Source organism: Lolium rigidum, chromosome 2 (assembly GCF_022539505.1).
Source record: "Lolium rigidum isolate FL_2022 chromosome 2, APGP_CSIRO_Lrig_0.1, whole genome shotgun sequence".
Lineage (NCBI taxonomy): Eukaryota > Viridiplantae > Streptophyta > Magnoliopsida > Poales > Poaceae > Lolium > Lolium rigidum.
In genome coordinates, this window is record NC_061509.1 from 267,516,470 (window position 1) to 267,530,209 (window position 13,740).

Below are 13,740 nucleotides of genomic sequence, written 5' to 3' on the forward strand. Positions count from 1 at the left end.
CCTCGTGTATGCGACTGTACTTGTACTCATCTGTGTGTGCAACTGTATTTGCGTTGTGTACCTAATATTAGTGTGTACTTGATTTGCAAGAGTACTCGTATTGAAGCCCAAACTGTGCTCGCGTATGGAAACAAAGCCAGATCAGTTGCATGAAGCTAGCATGCATGTGCAGGGAGCTACGCATGAATTCGCGTGGGGAGGCTCTTACGCGGTCGCCGGTCGGCCAGGTACACGCGCGGTGCGACAGACGTACGCGCGAGGCGACGTAGGCACGGCCGTGATGATCTACGCGCGCGGCGCGGTCTCGCGCGGGACGACGTACGCGTGGGCTGAGGGACGACGTATACGCCACGTGTTGTTTTATGATGGGTCTAGTTTCCCTTCGCGAAGGTCGGTCTTTATCTAGTGGTACCCGTCAGTCTTTTGTGTGTTTGAAATAGACTTGGAAATAATTTTGGGGCCTGATGGATGGGCTAGGGTAGGTTAGGATCGGCCCAAGGGTTTCAGCATCAAGGTTTTTTAGGTCCAGCACAAAACACAGCCAGGCCCGAGATATGTTCAGGTATAAGAGTGTATTTTTATTTGACAAATCTAACATTTCTTATTGTTAAGATAATCTTCAAATCCAAGGAACCTGTCAGTGCCTCATATTCTAGCATAGACGATGGCAACACATATGAGAGCCTCAGGAAACCTAAATCGGTCAAACATTTTTTTGAGATTGAAGACAAGTGCTCAGGTTATTCAAAGAAAGATAAAAACAAGATAAGAAGATGATGACCTCCTTCATCCTTGCATTGTTGAACTTGTTTGTTAGAATGAAAATTTATATAAGAAGAACCTCAAGATATGGCTGAATTCAAATAAAGCAAGAGATGCATGCATATTCAAAGTGACTCATTCCAAATGAACGAGAAGTAAATTTCTATCCTATGCTCTAGTGGCTAGTAATTCCAAAGCAGCATTTACCTGAGCAATGGTCTGGAAATCTTGGCTAGAAGGAGATCCACAAACAGTTAAACCATGTGCAAACATGAGAGAATGAATAGGAGGGCGACTGTGCCCAGAGAAATTCCACTAATCTGAATGGCACTGATGGTGAGGCGGCGGCTACATCCTGAAATCAGAATAAGGTCCTCCCCGCCCTATCCTCGTTTTGGTGGTGCATCTAGCGCTGATGGAGGAGTGTAGAGTTATGTGTCTGTCAGATCTCTTGGGATTCAGTTGGTTTGTGTGTTTGTTGGTGTGGTTTCATGTCAATCTCTTATGATTTACGGTTGTCATTATTGGCGATGGTTGCTCCTTTGGTGCGTTCGTCATTTGGGACATTAGCACGACGACTTTCCGTATGTTTACTACAACAAGCTCTATTACAACCAGCTTTGTCCGGCTCCGACGATGAAAAGACGAGGATAGCGGCACGCCTTGTGCTAGTGTATGTTGTTGTCGCTGGGTGGTCCGAGTACAAATTTGTAATTTCCTTTACTTTTTGGTCTATTTGTACTACTGTTGATGATTTTTAATAGATCGGTGGATTTTTCGCAAAAAAATAACCTTAATATTAGTATGAAATTAGATCTTTTTTTTTAACAGGAATTAGATCTAAAATGTCGTTTCATCTAAAAAGGAAAATTCATCTCAGGCAGTGCATACAAACTATGACGTGTGGGACCTGCTGGCTGCTGGGGCTTTCGATTTCCTCTTTTTTTGAAAATGTTTGGGTCGAATCTTCTGAAGGAAGCCATCCTCTTCATCTCCTTCCTCCATTTTTCCCCTTTCGCCGGCGGCGCTAAACCCTAGCCAAAGCCTCCGAGCTCACAATTCCACGGAGTAGATCGGCAATGTCGTCCGCCGGCAACGGCACGAAGCCTTCGAGGTCCGCCATCGTGGCCGACATGGCGAGCGGGCACCACCTTCTCACTATCCACGGGTACTCCGGCACCAAGACCATCCCCACCGGAGAGTGCACCAAGTCCCTCCCCTTCACCATCGGCGGCCATCGCTGGCGCATCGACTACTACCCCAACGGCAAAAGATCCGAGGTCGCGCAATACATATCCCTCGGCTTAACCCTCGACGAAGATGTCGCGACCGAGGTGAAGGCGAAGTGGAACATCTGCCTCGCCGACGAGGAGGAGGAGGCGAAGCAAGTGGCGTCGCTGGCATCGGAATCGGTGTACAAATTCCCCTCCCGGAGCTGCTCGCCGTACACGACCTTCGTCAAAAGGGAAAACCTGGAGAACTCCAAGCATCTCAGGAATGATTCATTCACCATCCGGTGCGACATCGTCGTCGTCCGCGGTTGCCGCGCACAGGAGCACGCAGCGGCCTTTGTCTCCGTGCCCCCGCGCAACCTGCGCCGGCATCTGGGAGAGCTCCTCAAGACCGAGAAGGGCGCTGACGTGGTGTTCGAGGTCGGTGGCGAGACCGTCGCCGCGCACCGCTGCGTGCTTGCCGCTCGCTCCTCGGTCTTCAGCGCCGAGCTCTTTGGACCGATGAAGGAGGGCAACGCCGCCTCTGGCATTGTCGTGCGCGTGGAAGACATGGAGGTGGTGGTGTTCAAGGCGTTGCTCCACTTCGCCTACACGGACTCGTTGCCGGAGATGCAGAAGGAAGACGAAGACTTGACCTACCAGCATCTGCTTGTTGCAGCGGACAGGTACAATATGGAGCGTCTGAAGCTGATCTGCGAGGGGAAGCTGTGCGAGTACATCGATGTGGGCACGGTGGCGACCATCTTGGCGCTAGCCGACCAGCACCATTGTGAGGGGCTGAAGAAGGCTTGCTTGAACTTTCTAGCTGCTCCGGCAACTCTGAAGGCGGTCATGGCCACCGATGCCTTCCAGCATCTGAGTCGGAGCTGCCATTCTCTCATGGTCGAGCTCATGGCCATGTCCTTGCAGAATTAGCTGAGTGATCAATGCTGTGTGCTCTAGGCTTATCAGAATGGTGAATCATGGTTCCTAGACTAATGTAATCAGGTAGCTGTTTTAGTAGTAGATGGCTGTATCTATCCTAATTAGCCATTGAGATGCAAAGTTATCCTCATTTTGCCCCTGTTTTGCCAGTTCATTGCATCTTTGCAACTGTGGGAGTTAACCAGAAAGTGCATTGAAATCAGACGGCATATATTGCTCGGGTTCTGAGCAATAGTAACTCATGGTTTTTTTTTGGTGTTTGTCATGATATATTTCTCCTGTTTTAGCAATGGGTACTCCATGGTTTCTGAATCATATCGACTTATTCTATCATTGCATCTTTTCAGCAATGTCATTGTCATGTCACTCTTGCCATTTTTTGATGGATGGCTATTTTTCAGGTAAATGTGCTGACTGAACTTCCACTGGGCATCTTACTGTTGGTTACCTTTTTGTATTATTATTTTCCATCATTTATAGTAATGCTTTCGCAAGGAGATGTTAAAACAGTCTCTTATGCTTATCAGATAGCTTGATCATAGCATCGACACTGGTCCTGTTAATTTCTTTTTCTGCAAAGTGCATACATAGAATGCTTTGGCTGAGTAATGCAAAAATCTTGTGCTTTCTTTTCCCCAAGGAGATGTCGAAATAGTAATTGCAATAAGTATTAAGTACCTGTTAAGGTAAACATTTTGCTTTTGTTTGACAGTAGAGCTTCCAGCCTGCCACGTTGGTAAAGGGCCATCATATTACAAGGAATTTGCATGGGGATAATTGGATGTTATTTCAGTTCAGAAAAAAAATGAATAGATCCAACATTTTCTGTCCATGTTGTGCATGTGGTCAAGGCTCCCCGAGAAATCATGGTATCTATCCTAATTAGCCTCATTTTGCCCCTGTTTTTTTTTGACTCAGTTCAGAGGGCATGTAATGCTCAGGTTTTGGGCAATGGTAGCTCATGGTTTAATATATCTTTGTCATGTGGATATTTCTCCTATATTAGCAATGGGTACTACATGGTTTCTGAACCTTATCTATGCTATGATCGCATTGTTCCAGCGGTCCTTGCCATTTTTTCATGGATGACTATTTTTCAGGTAGATGTTTTGTTTGAACTTAGCCACCCTTACTGTTAGTTATCTGATTGTATTATTTTCAATCATATATAGTGATGCAAAACACTTGTGCTTTCCCTTTTAAAAGGAGATGTTAAAACAGTCTCCTATGTACTCTGCATGTTAAGCAACAAGTACTTTGTTATCAGATAGCTTGATCATAACATCGACACTGTTCCTGTCATTTCCTTTTTTTACAAAGTAGTATGACATTGTTTCAGCAATGGCACCCCAGTTTATCATGAATGCCTAATTTGCAGGTAGCTGTGATGATTGGGCCTCTGCTGGCAACTGCTAATTATCCGTTTATATTATTTCCCATGCATATATAGAATGCTTTGGATGAGTAATGCAAAACACTTGTGCCTTCACTTTCCTAAGGAGATGCCAAAATAGTCTCTCATCTACTCTGCATGTTAATCAACAAGTATTTTGTTATCAGATGGTTTGACCATAACATCTATACTGGCCCTGTAAATTTCTTGCTTTTGCTTTCTCTTTTCACGGCAAACTCAGGTTTGACACTACATGGAAATGAAGAAAAATAAGAGATATTGTTACCAAAAAGTGCTGCAGGATATGGTATGAAGATCAATATGATTTGCTATCCATTTCACATGACTGAAAATGCATGAGATTCTGGCTACTGCTGTACAATTTATTTGTTCCTATACTGAAAGCAGAGCAAGTTCTATGTTAGGAAAGAAAATAGAGCATGTGTCTAGTGTTGGTGGTAGGCAGTGTCAATAAAAATACAATAGTTTGTCCTTTAATTACTAGAATTGCTTCAAAGTTGAATGTCAAAGCTATGTTTCATGTCTCTCTACTTTCAGCGCAAGGGCCAGCCATCAGGAATTTCACTATTTCTTTCTTTTTAATCTTAAATAATAGTAGTTCGTTATGGACGACTCGTTCACCATCCGGTGCGACATCGTCGTCGTCCACAACTACCGGGCATCGGACGACGCCCAGGCATTCGTCTCGGTGCCTCCCTGCGACCTGCGCTGGCACTTCGGCGAGCTCCTCAAGACCGAGAAGGGCGCCAACGTGGTGTTTGAGGTCGGCGGTGAGACGGTTGCGGCGCACCGTTGCGTGCTCGCCGCCCGCTCCTCGGTCTTCAGCGCCGAGCTCTTCGGACCGATGATGGAGGGAAATGCCGCTGGCGTCGTGGTGCGCATAGAAGACATGAATGCGGAGGTGTTCAAGGCATTGCTCCATTTTGTGTACACGGGCTCATTGCCAGAGCCGCTGAAGGATGATGAAGACTTCACCTACCAGCATCTGCTTGTCGCAGCGGATAGGTATGGCATGGAGCGGCTGAAGCTGATCTGCGAGGAGAAGCTATGCAAGTACATAAATGTGGGCTCGGCGGCGATCATCTTGGCGCTAGCCGAGCAGCACCATTGTGTGGGCCTGAAGAAGGCGTGCTTCAGTTTTCTCGCTGCTCCAGCGAATCTGAGGGCGGTCGTGGCCACTGACGGCTTCCAGCATCTGAGCAAGAGTTGCCCTTCTCTTATGGTCGAGGTGATCACCATGTCCTGTGCATTAGTTGAGTGACGGATACTGAATGTTGTTGGACCATTTATTTAGCCACATTTTGGCTATCTTTTTGTCAGTTCATTGCATCTCTGCAAATTGTGTCAATTCACCAGAAAGTACATTGAAATCGGAGGGCATAGGATGCTCAGGTAACAGGTTTGGGCAATGCTAGGCTAGCCCATGGCTTGTAGATCTTTGTCATGAGATATTGCTCTTCTTTTACCAATGGACAACTCCATGGGACAACTCCATGGGACAACTCCATGGTTTCTTAATCTCATTGCTGTCTGTTCTTATCACTTGGTTCTTGTGTTACATGATTTATTCTGCGCTAACTTTGTAAAGAGATACAAAGTAGTAGTATCACATTGCTTCAGCAAGGGCATGCTAGCGAATTTATCATGGATAGCCATTTTTGTGGTAGATTTTATTATTTTGTATCTACCAATTGCCTGGAAGTTTGTCTGTTCTAAATTTAAGATAACTAGATGACCCGGTGCGCCCCGGCGCAAAGTCAAAAGCGAGATGGAACTGTCACCATAAGTTTTAACCGGTTAAGAAGTAATGTTATTTTCTTCAAAAGTCAGCTAAGTAGTGTTATTTTCTTCAATAAAAATACAACAGTATCATCACTAATAAGCAAAGAACAAATCTCTATGGTTAAATAAGGTTCCTTCATTAATAAAAATACACATGTTGCGCCCCAGCGCAAAGTCAAACGCGGCAAGGAGCTCCTATGCACGGAGAGGTTTCTTCCATGGTATCAGTCACGGAACCTAATTACGGGCAAGTCGAAACAAACACAACCCATAATCAAGTTACAAAATCATGAACCAAACACGTTCTTAGCATCTAGATGCATGGTGACCATCTACACTAACACCTTAATGCACCCTTCATGGATTACATATGCACGGTGACCATCTGCACTATCATCTTAATGCATGCTTACATTTTTTTTTTCATGTTGGGTCCATAAACAAGGCCCAGCAAGCCAGTGGATCGTTCTGACTGTGACTGGCTTACTGGTTTGTGTTTCTATATCAAAGCTGGAAGAAATTTTCGTAGGTTTCTTTGCACCGCAGAGTTTTCTTTCATATCTGCCGGAATAGGTATTGAACTGCTTTCTGTTAAGTTAATTATTTTTTGGTAGGGTTCTGTCAGGTCAATTCCAAATTCTATATATGTTCCTGCAAACAAGTAATTCGCATGAATTTCCAGAAGCAAATCAGTGTTTTTTTAGAATGTTGACCCATTCTTAGGAAGGTTCATCCTAGTTTATCTTGGTCCCAACCAGCCACAAGACTGATGGATTTTTCCAAATACTCTTCATCTTCAACCCAAATTTTCCTGCTTGAAGCCGTCGCTTCTGTTGGCGGTGCCTCTTGGAGTCTTGGACGTCTTCTGATAGCCGCGTCGATCCTTATTCCATTTCTGTTGAACTATCTCCATATGTCAGTCTGCAGGTACAGTATGGCAAGTGCATCTCCTTGTCCTCTTGGCACAACGCTGGGCACACACGCTGCACAAAGTTACAAACTGAAGCTTTCGAGATTGTCCTGCTTCTCCTGTCCTGGGGTTTGTCCATGGTTTACTACATCCAAAGCAGAAGCAAACGGGAGCGTCCACGTCCAGCGACAGGAAACGAAGTCGATAAGCCATGTGAGGCTACAGCAGTATGATCGGACTGAACGCATGGCGCCGAAGTAGAGTTGGCAGCAACTGACGCTAACCATGTTTTTTACTTCTTCCGGAACAACGTTAACATTCTAGATTAGCATACCGTTAGATGCTGAGGCTTTCTTTTCAGGGTTTACATGCTAAGTTTGGAGCAACTACTAACGCTGAAGCTCAAAATAAATAAATAAAACTTGTAACGCTGCAGGCCTAGATTTAAAATTTAGCAGAAAGCCCTCTCGCAAGAGGCGCCCCAGATATCTCTAATTCAGCACATCATTGTCACTTGCACACAAATGCTTTACCTCTAGCCTCTAGGCTCTATCCCATTACCTTTACATGTGCGCCTTTACATACGCTAACAAACAGGAGCTAGTTCCTCTCTCTCCTCGCTGAAATTGCATGATACTGTAATTAATTCTTTTCCAGCACATTGCCTCTCTTAGTCTGAAATTTGCAGGATAATTGCCACTTTTGCAGCACATTTCACCAATAATAAGATAACTAAAACCACAGTGGAGATCGTTGATTTGCTAGTTGCCACTGAAAAGGCCAGCATGCAGATAACAAGACAAGGGCCCTCAGTTCCTGCCTCTTGTGCTTGTCTAACCAGAAAGGTTGTGAATTGTGGTGCTTTCATTTGAAAGTTCGTTTGAAAGAGGGGCTCGAGGTGTGTAGCAGTTGCATGATGAGGTGGTCAACTTTTCACCAACTAATTCTTTAACAATTCTTTAGTTCTCGTGTTTATCCTAAACAAGCATGGTCAGGTGGATGCTGCACGCCCTAAATGTTCTCCTTTTGGCAGAATTAGTTAAATATGAGTAGTAGTCGCACCTACTAGATTTGTTTTAACTGTCATGATTGCTTTTGTATTATTCAGACAGAAGTCCAACGTTAACGTTCTTTCGATTTCTTTTTTCAAGAACCGGCAACAATTGTTGCCCGTTTTTTCCATTAAGGTTTAGCAAGGATTTTACAGTTTGATATACAGGGTTTCACCGCTTGCTTACACACACACTCAATAAACTACTCGCTACTACCCGCCGTTTGCCTAGCTATCTTCCATAACCCTAGCTCTGCTAGTGTGGCTTGCACAAGCTGACTTATAGTTTAACTTTTTCCGTCAATTGCATTCCTTGCAAGCCATAATCATACAGTACTAGACACCACATGGTATTGTATATAAAGTACTACTAGATTAAAAAAAAATCGAAAAGGGGAAAGCCGCCAGTACTAGTTGATGTATTTTTAGTTTTGACTCAAACCGTATATATGTGCCCTTCTGATCCTCTTTGCCATAAGCAATTAAAAGGTCAGATCAAGCAGGCATTATTTGTTGGGATTGGAGGCCATGGACCTTTCTGTTGTGGAGACTAGACCGGAATGTAACTGGAATATACAAGTACAGCACACGCGTCCTTATTATGGGTCAAGTGTAGTGCGATGTTTGTATCCACTCTTACGAAACGTTGCAATCCAACAACGCACATTGTATCGTGGTTCAGATTCGAAGTCCATTCTCTTGTAATAACAGTACTAACCTTTTGTGCTTCCATGATTGACATTTGACACACGCAGCACAACACAAACGTCCGATGATAGTTCTCTATCTTAAAGTTGCTACGATAGTACCCATGTTCAGATGTTCTTATGTGCTGTTGTTGTTGGTGGCGTACTACATCTTGAAAATCCTGTAGACGTACTTCACTGTTCAGGCTATTGAAGGAAGACATTCAAAATTTGGTAAACATTTTTGAAAATTTTGGAGAAGTCACTGGCATTTGTACAGTTCCGTTGTCCCTACTAGGTGTGACGGGTTGGACCTTGATGACATCCTTGAGAGCATTCATGCGCGCGCGTACCACGTTTTCCTTGTGGTCGGTTTGGTGCTTGAAGAGTGTTGACTTCAACAACTTGAGGATTAATGCGCCGGAAAGCTTCGTACTTAGAATGAGAAATTTGTCACTATAGTTCGGCGCGCTGCTTTAGTCAAATTGGTGATTGCTTTACAAGCCATCGATCTACTACGTCAGTCCCTTTTCCGGTCCACCGGGCACTATCAAGTTCATCAATAAGATAGAGAGGGCCTTCTTGTAGAACGATAGAGAGAGGAGAGAATGGCGGTAATGTGATTGATGTTGTATTAAGCTTCCCGGACGAGTATATATAAGAGTATAGACTTGGAGATTAAAAAGGCTACCCTAGAGATAATGTAGAGATAAGGTAGGTAAAGATTATAAATCATATACTACCAAATATGCATATACCAAATATATCTCTAACACTTTGTTTGGTCTGCCAAGGACCCCACAACAGAGCAGCCAAATGCAAAGTGAATTCGAAAATGGTGTGCCACCTAAAGAAAATTGGAGGGCTTGGAGTGATTTACATGGGAAAATTCGCAACAGCCCTTTAGCTACGGTGGTCTAGTTTGAATGGAAGGATCCTAATAAATTTTGGGCGGGATCCGAAAATCCTTCCACCGAGGAGGGTATGAAAATCTTTTATGCCGCCACAACAATCACACCTGGTAATGGGCGGAAGACCCCCTTTTTGGACCGCTATCGCGCCACTCATTTTCTCCATATCAAAGAGGAGTCAATAGTACAGATCGAGCCTTCACACACAGCTGAAATGGCCCGTCACACAGGGTAAACCTAACCATCACAAGGCGAGGGTGGGAAATACGCCAAAACAAAACACACGGTTTCAAAAACCGTGTGCGACGGGGTCCAATGTCGTACATGGTTCATTACGTGAAATCGTGTGCGATAGGCTAGTCCGTCACACACGGTGCTCCCTTTTCAACCTTCAGTGGAAGATCGCAAACACTATTTTTAAGATGACGTCGGTGTCTGATGCATCTCCATCGTCGACGGCTACGCCGTCTCCGGAGCCTGATGCCTTAGCATCGTCGATGCATTGGCCGCTACTGCCTGATGCTTCTGCTTCGAAGGCAGCCCTACGCCTTGCTAGCGCGGTCGTCCATGGCTCAGCAAGCTCGTCAATGGGAAATTGCAGAACACACCCTGCGCGGCCGGCCTTCTTACCTTTCTTCTTGGCGTGCAGCCGGTCCTCGCGAAGAGTCTTGAAGGATTCGTCCACCATGCGATGCACAACTTCTTCCTCATGTCGCACCGACTCGATGGAATGCTCTAGCACTATCTTCTCCTCCAAGTCCTCCTCCATCCTGGCCAGATCATCCTCCGCTGTAGCGTGGTCCTCCTGCTCTAGAGCGCGCTCCTCCTCCGAGTCAGACAACGTGAGGTCGATGATGCTTCCCCCAGGACCGCTGTGCTGTGAGGAATGCTCCTCCTCCACATGTGACGGCCCAAGGTCGATGCAACATAGAGTGGATTGGCAGGGAGGCTCATAACTGCAAGAACACAGATCAATCGTAACTAGTTTCGAAATAAGAGTATCGAACCACGAGTAGCTACTGGTTAGGGTCTTAATGCCCCTTGCTACTTTCTATTAAATATTACTTAATAATTGTTTTCTAATCTCAAAATAATTAAAGGGGATGTTGTAAATGGTTACACGAAAAGTAAATTAAGCAGTAAAAAATTCATAAGATAAAGTGTTCTCATGGATTATTGGATCCACCTCTAGCACTAGGACTCGTGTTAATTGAAATAAAATATGATTTTAAGCATGTTGTGTGTGGGAGAGCTCCGTAATAAGATGCGTCCAGAAAGCCATCGGTCATCGCATCTCTAAATAACCACATCATCTAGCCTTCTGCAGCCACATATGGACTAGTGCTATTAAGGGGTGTACCCCATGGTCATCGATATGAGCTTTGTGAATCTCACATATCCCCCTTATTCATGTGTCAAAGCGTTGATAGGTAATGTCACTTCCCGCCGTTCACTTTACCACACTTCAAAGGGTACTTCCCTCTCTAGACCAATATGCAATATTACATGGTGCACAACATGTAACATCAAGAGAGAAAACTAACACACATTAATACTTAAAACCATAGATCATCTTAGATTCATCTCATATTCATGCTAGGGTTTCTCCATCTCCCCAAGGACTAATAGGACTACTCACACATGGAGACAATCAAGAACATCATCATAATCTTGTGGAAGGAATTAAAGGAATGAAATGAATTCGAATTAAAATCCACAATAGCAATCAAGATTGCAACTATGGTTGGAGGAGGGGGATGATGGAGGTGCAGCGGTTGATGATGATGAAGGGGATGATGCCTTGTCCTCTGAGGATCCACGTAGCAGCCCAGATCTTGTCTTCTCCAAAGTTCCTTCTTGTGATCTGATTTGGGGCGGTGTTTCTCGGTTTCGCGGAGCTGTGTGTGTCTGATATCCGATCCATCTGCGGGAGGTCAAAGTATTTGACGAGGCGGTGCTCTTGGAGGGTGGTATGGGTGGACGATACGGGCAGGGCTCGCCAGTACTGATGCCCGTTAAACTTACAGAAGGTTTTCCTCGCATTATCCTTTTGCCCAGGCGCATTATTAAGTGCGAAAATGATTTTTATCACGTCAAAATGTCAGGAAATGACAATTTTCATTGATTTTTTTTATTATTGACTTATTATTTTGAGATCCTGTGTAGACAAGCATAAAAGGTCGCGGAGCACGGTGAAATACAAAAATCCTACCACTACTTGATGATATCTTGATAAAATAGTAATGCAAAACATGCTAAAAATGCACTCATCAACTTCCCCAAGCTTAGACTCTTGCTCGTCCCCGAGCAAGATAGGAGCTTAGTGGACAGAGTCATCTTTGTTCATGAAGCGAGAGTCGTTAAAACAAGGCACTTTTTAAGAACGAGGGTTATAACATCGGATGTAAAACTAGACCAGCCACCGATAGATGATTTTGCTGAACATCATTGTCACTTGCACACAAATGCTTTACCTCTAGCCTCTAGGCTCTATCCCATTACCTTTACATGTGCGCCTTTACATACGCTAACAAACAGGAGCTAGTTCCTCTCTCTCCTCGCTGAAATTGCATGATACTGTAATTAATTCTTTTCCAGCACATTGCCTCTCTTAGTCTGAAATTTGCAGGATAATTGCCACTTTTGCAGCACATTTCACCAATAATAAGATAACTAAAACCACAGTGGAGATCGTTGATTTGCTAGTTGCCACTGAAAAGGCCAGCATGCAGATAACAAGACAAGGGCCCTCAGTTCCTGCCTCTTGTGCTTGTCTAACCAGAAAGGTTGTGAATTGTGGTGCTTTCATTTGAAAGTTCGTTTGAAAGAGGGGCTCGAGGTGTGTAGCAGTTATATTATTGTTCCATATGGAACCCAAATGATAACATCAGAATCAAGCAAGAAAATAAGGAATCATGACAATGACATAGGCCAGTTGGTGAGAAGAGCTAGCACATACCACACTTCAGCAACCTTCTCTGCACTGCATATGCTCCCTGTACCACTGATTCTTCTTTGTTGAATTAAAGAAAGTACTAAAGGACACTCGTAAAGAGTTGAACAAAGACAACCAGCCACCGATAGATGATTTTGCTGAACCATGCAAATACATATCAATACCCTGCATCCCAAGGGAGAACAAATCAGTGTCCATCAGCTATGATCTAGTTTTTAAAAATACAACACCATGAAATTGAATCCAGCCGCTCTAGGTAGGAACTACACCGTGCAGAATAGCAGAGCATGAGGCCGCTCCCGATGACCCTGGCCGTCCCTCCCTGCCATATACACACACAGTTCCTTATACCTGATAACAAAACGATAAATGCAATGTCATGCTAATCTGTACCTAGAGATATACAAAATGTATCCTAAATAGAATTTGTGACAGAAATGCAGGAAATGCCAATTCATTAGTAAAAATGTCAAAGTCTGAAGCTTCGAGGGGCAAATCTCTAGTTTTCGTACTAACGGTGATGGGCTTAGTCAGGCTCTCTGAAGATAATCACCACTGCCCAAATTTTGTGTACACGGGCTCATTGCCAGAGCCGCGGAAGCAAGATGAAGACTTCACCTACCAGCATCTGCTTGTCGCAGCGGATAGGTATGGCATGGAGCGGCTGAAGCTGATCTACGAGGAGAAGATATGCAAGTACATAAAGCTCGCGAACGGTGATGATCGATTCAACACCGGCCGGTGGCCGGCATCGATCTGCGCTGAGTCGCCGCCGACGCCTAAAGAAGGTAATACATGTAGCATTGAGAAAGATTAAGCATCACGGTGACCAGAGTGCTAATCAGAATAGTAGAATTTCTCTGTGCGCAATCGCCATCCTATTCATTCTCTCGCGGTTTGCACACGATTTAATTAGCCAGCCGGATTAAACCGCAGATGCTAGAGCTACTACCATCCATCTCAACGAAGTCCTCTAAAAGAAATAAGCATCTTGAATTCTTGATAGACCCTAGTGTGCACGGATTGATTGAGATACAAAACCAAATCTGTTGTGGCGTACTAACCTGAAGATGTCAGTCCAACTGACGACGGCATCAACGAATTGCAGCTGC

The 13,740-nt window shown here is 44.5% G+C and overlaps 2 protein-coding genes across 2 annotated transcripts; both read left to right on the top strand.

The window, feature by feature from the left end:
• Positions 1–1,841: 1,841 nt before the first annotated feature.
• LOC124688738 (BTB/POZ and MATH domain-containing protein 1-like) lies at positions 1,842–2,944 on the top strand. The gene has a single exon (XM_047222376.1). It carries the CDS (start codon positions 1,842–1,844, stop codon positions 2,907–2,909), a length of 1,068 nt encoding a protein of 355 aa, XP_047078332.1. The 3' UTR covers positions 2,910–2,944.
• Positions 2,945–4,564: 1,620 nt separating this feature from the next.
• On the top strand, positions 4,565–5,593 carry LOC124690895 (BTB/POZ and MATH domain-containing protein 2-like). Its single transcript, XM_047224221.1, has 2 exons — positions 4,565–4,618; positions 4,931–5,593. Exons 1-2 carry the CDS (start codon positions 4,565–4,567, stop codon positions 5,591–5,593), a joined length of 717 nt encoding a protein of 238 aa, XP_047080177.1.
• Positions 5,594–13,740: the final 8,147 nt, after the last annotated feature.

Coding starts and splice junctions, on each gene's coding strand:
- LOC124688738 (XM_047222376.1), top strand. CDS start 1,842: ATGTCGTCCGCCGGCAACGGCACGAAGCCTTCGAGGTCCGCCATCGTG.
- LOC124690895 (XM_047224221.1), top strand. CDS start 4,565: ATGGAAATGAAGAAAAATAAGAGATATTGTTACCAAAAAGTGCTGCAG. Junction 4,619..4,930: donor AAAAAGTGCTGCAGGATATG/GTATGAAGATCA, acceptor AAATAATAGTAG/TTCGTTATGGACGACTCGTT.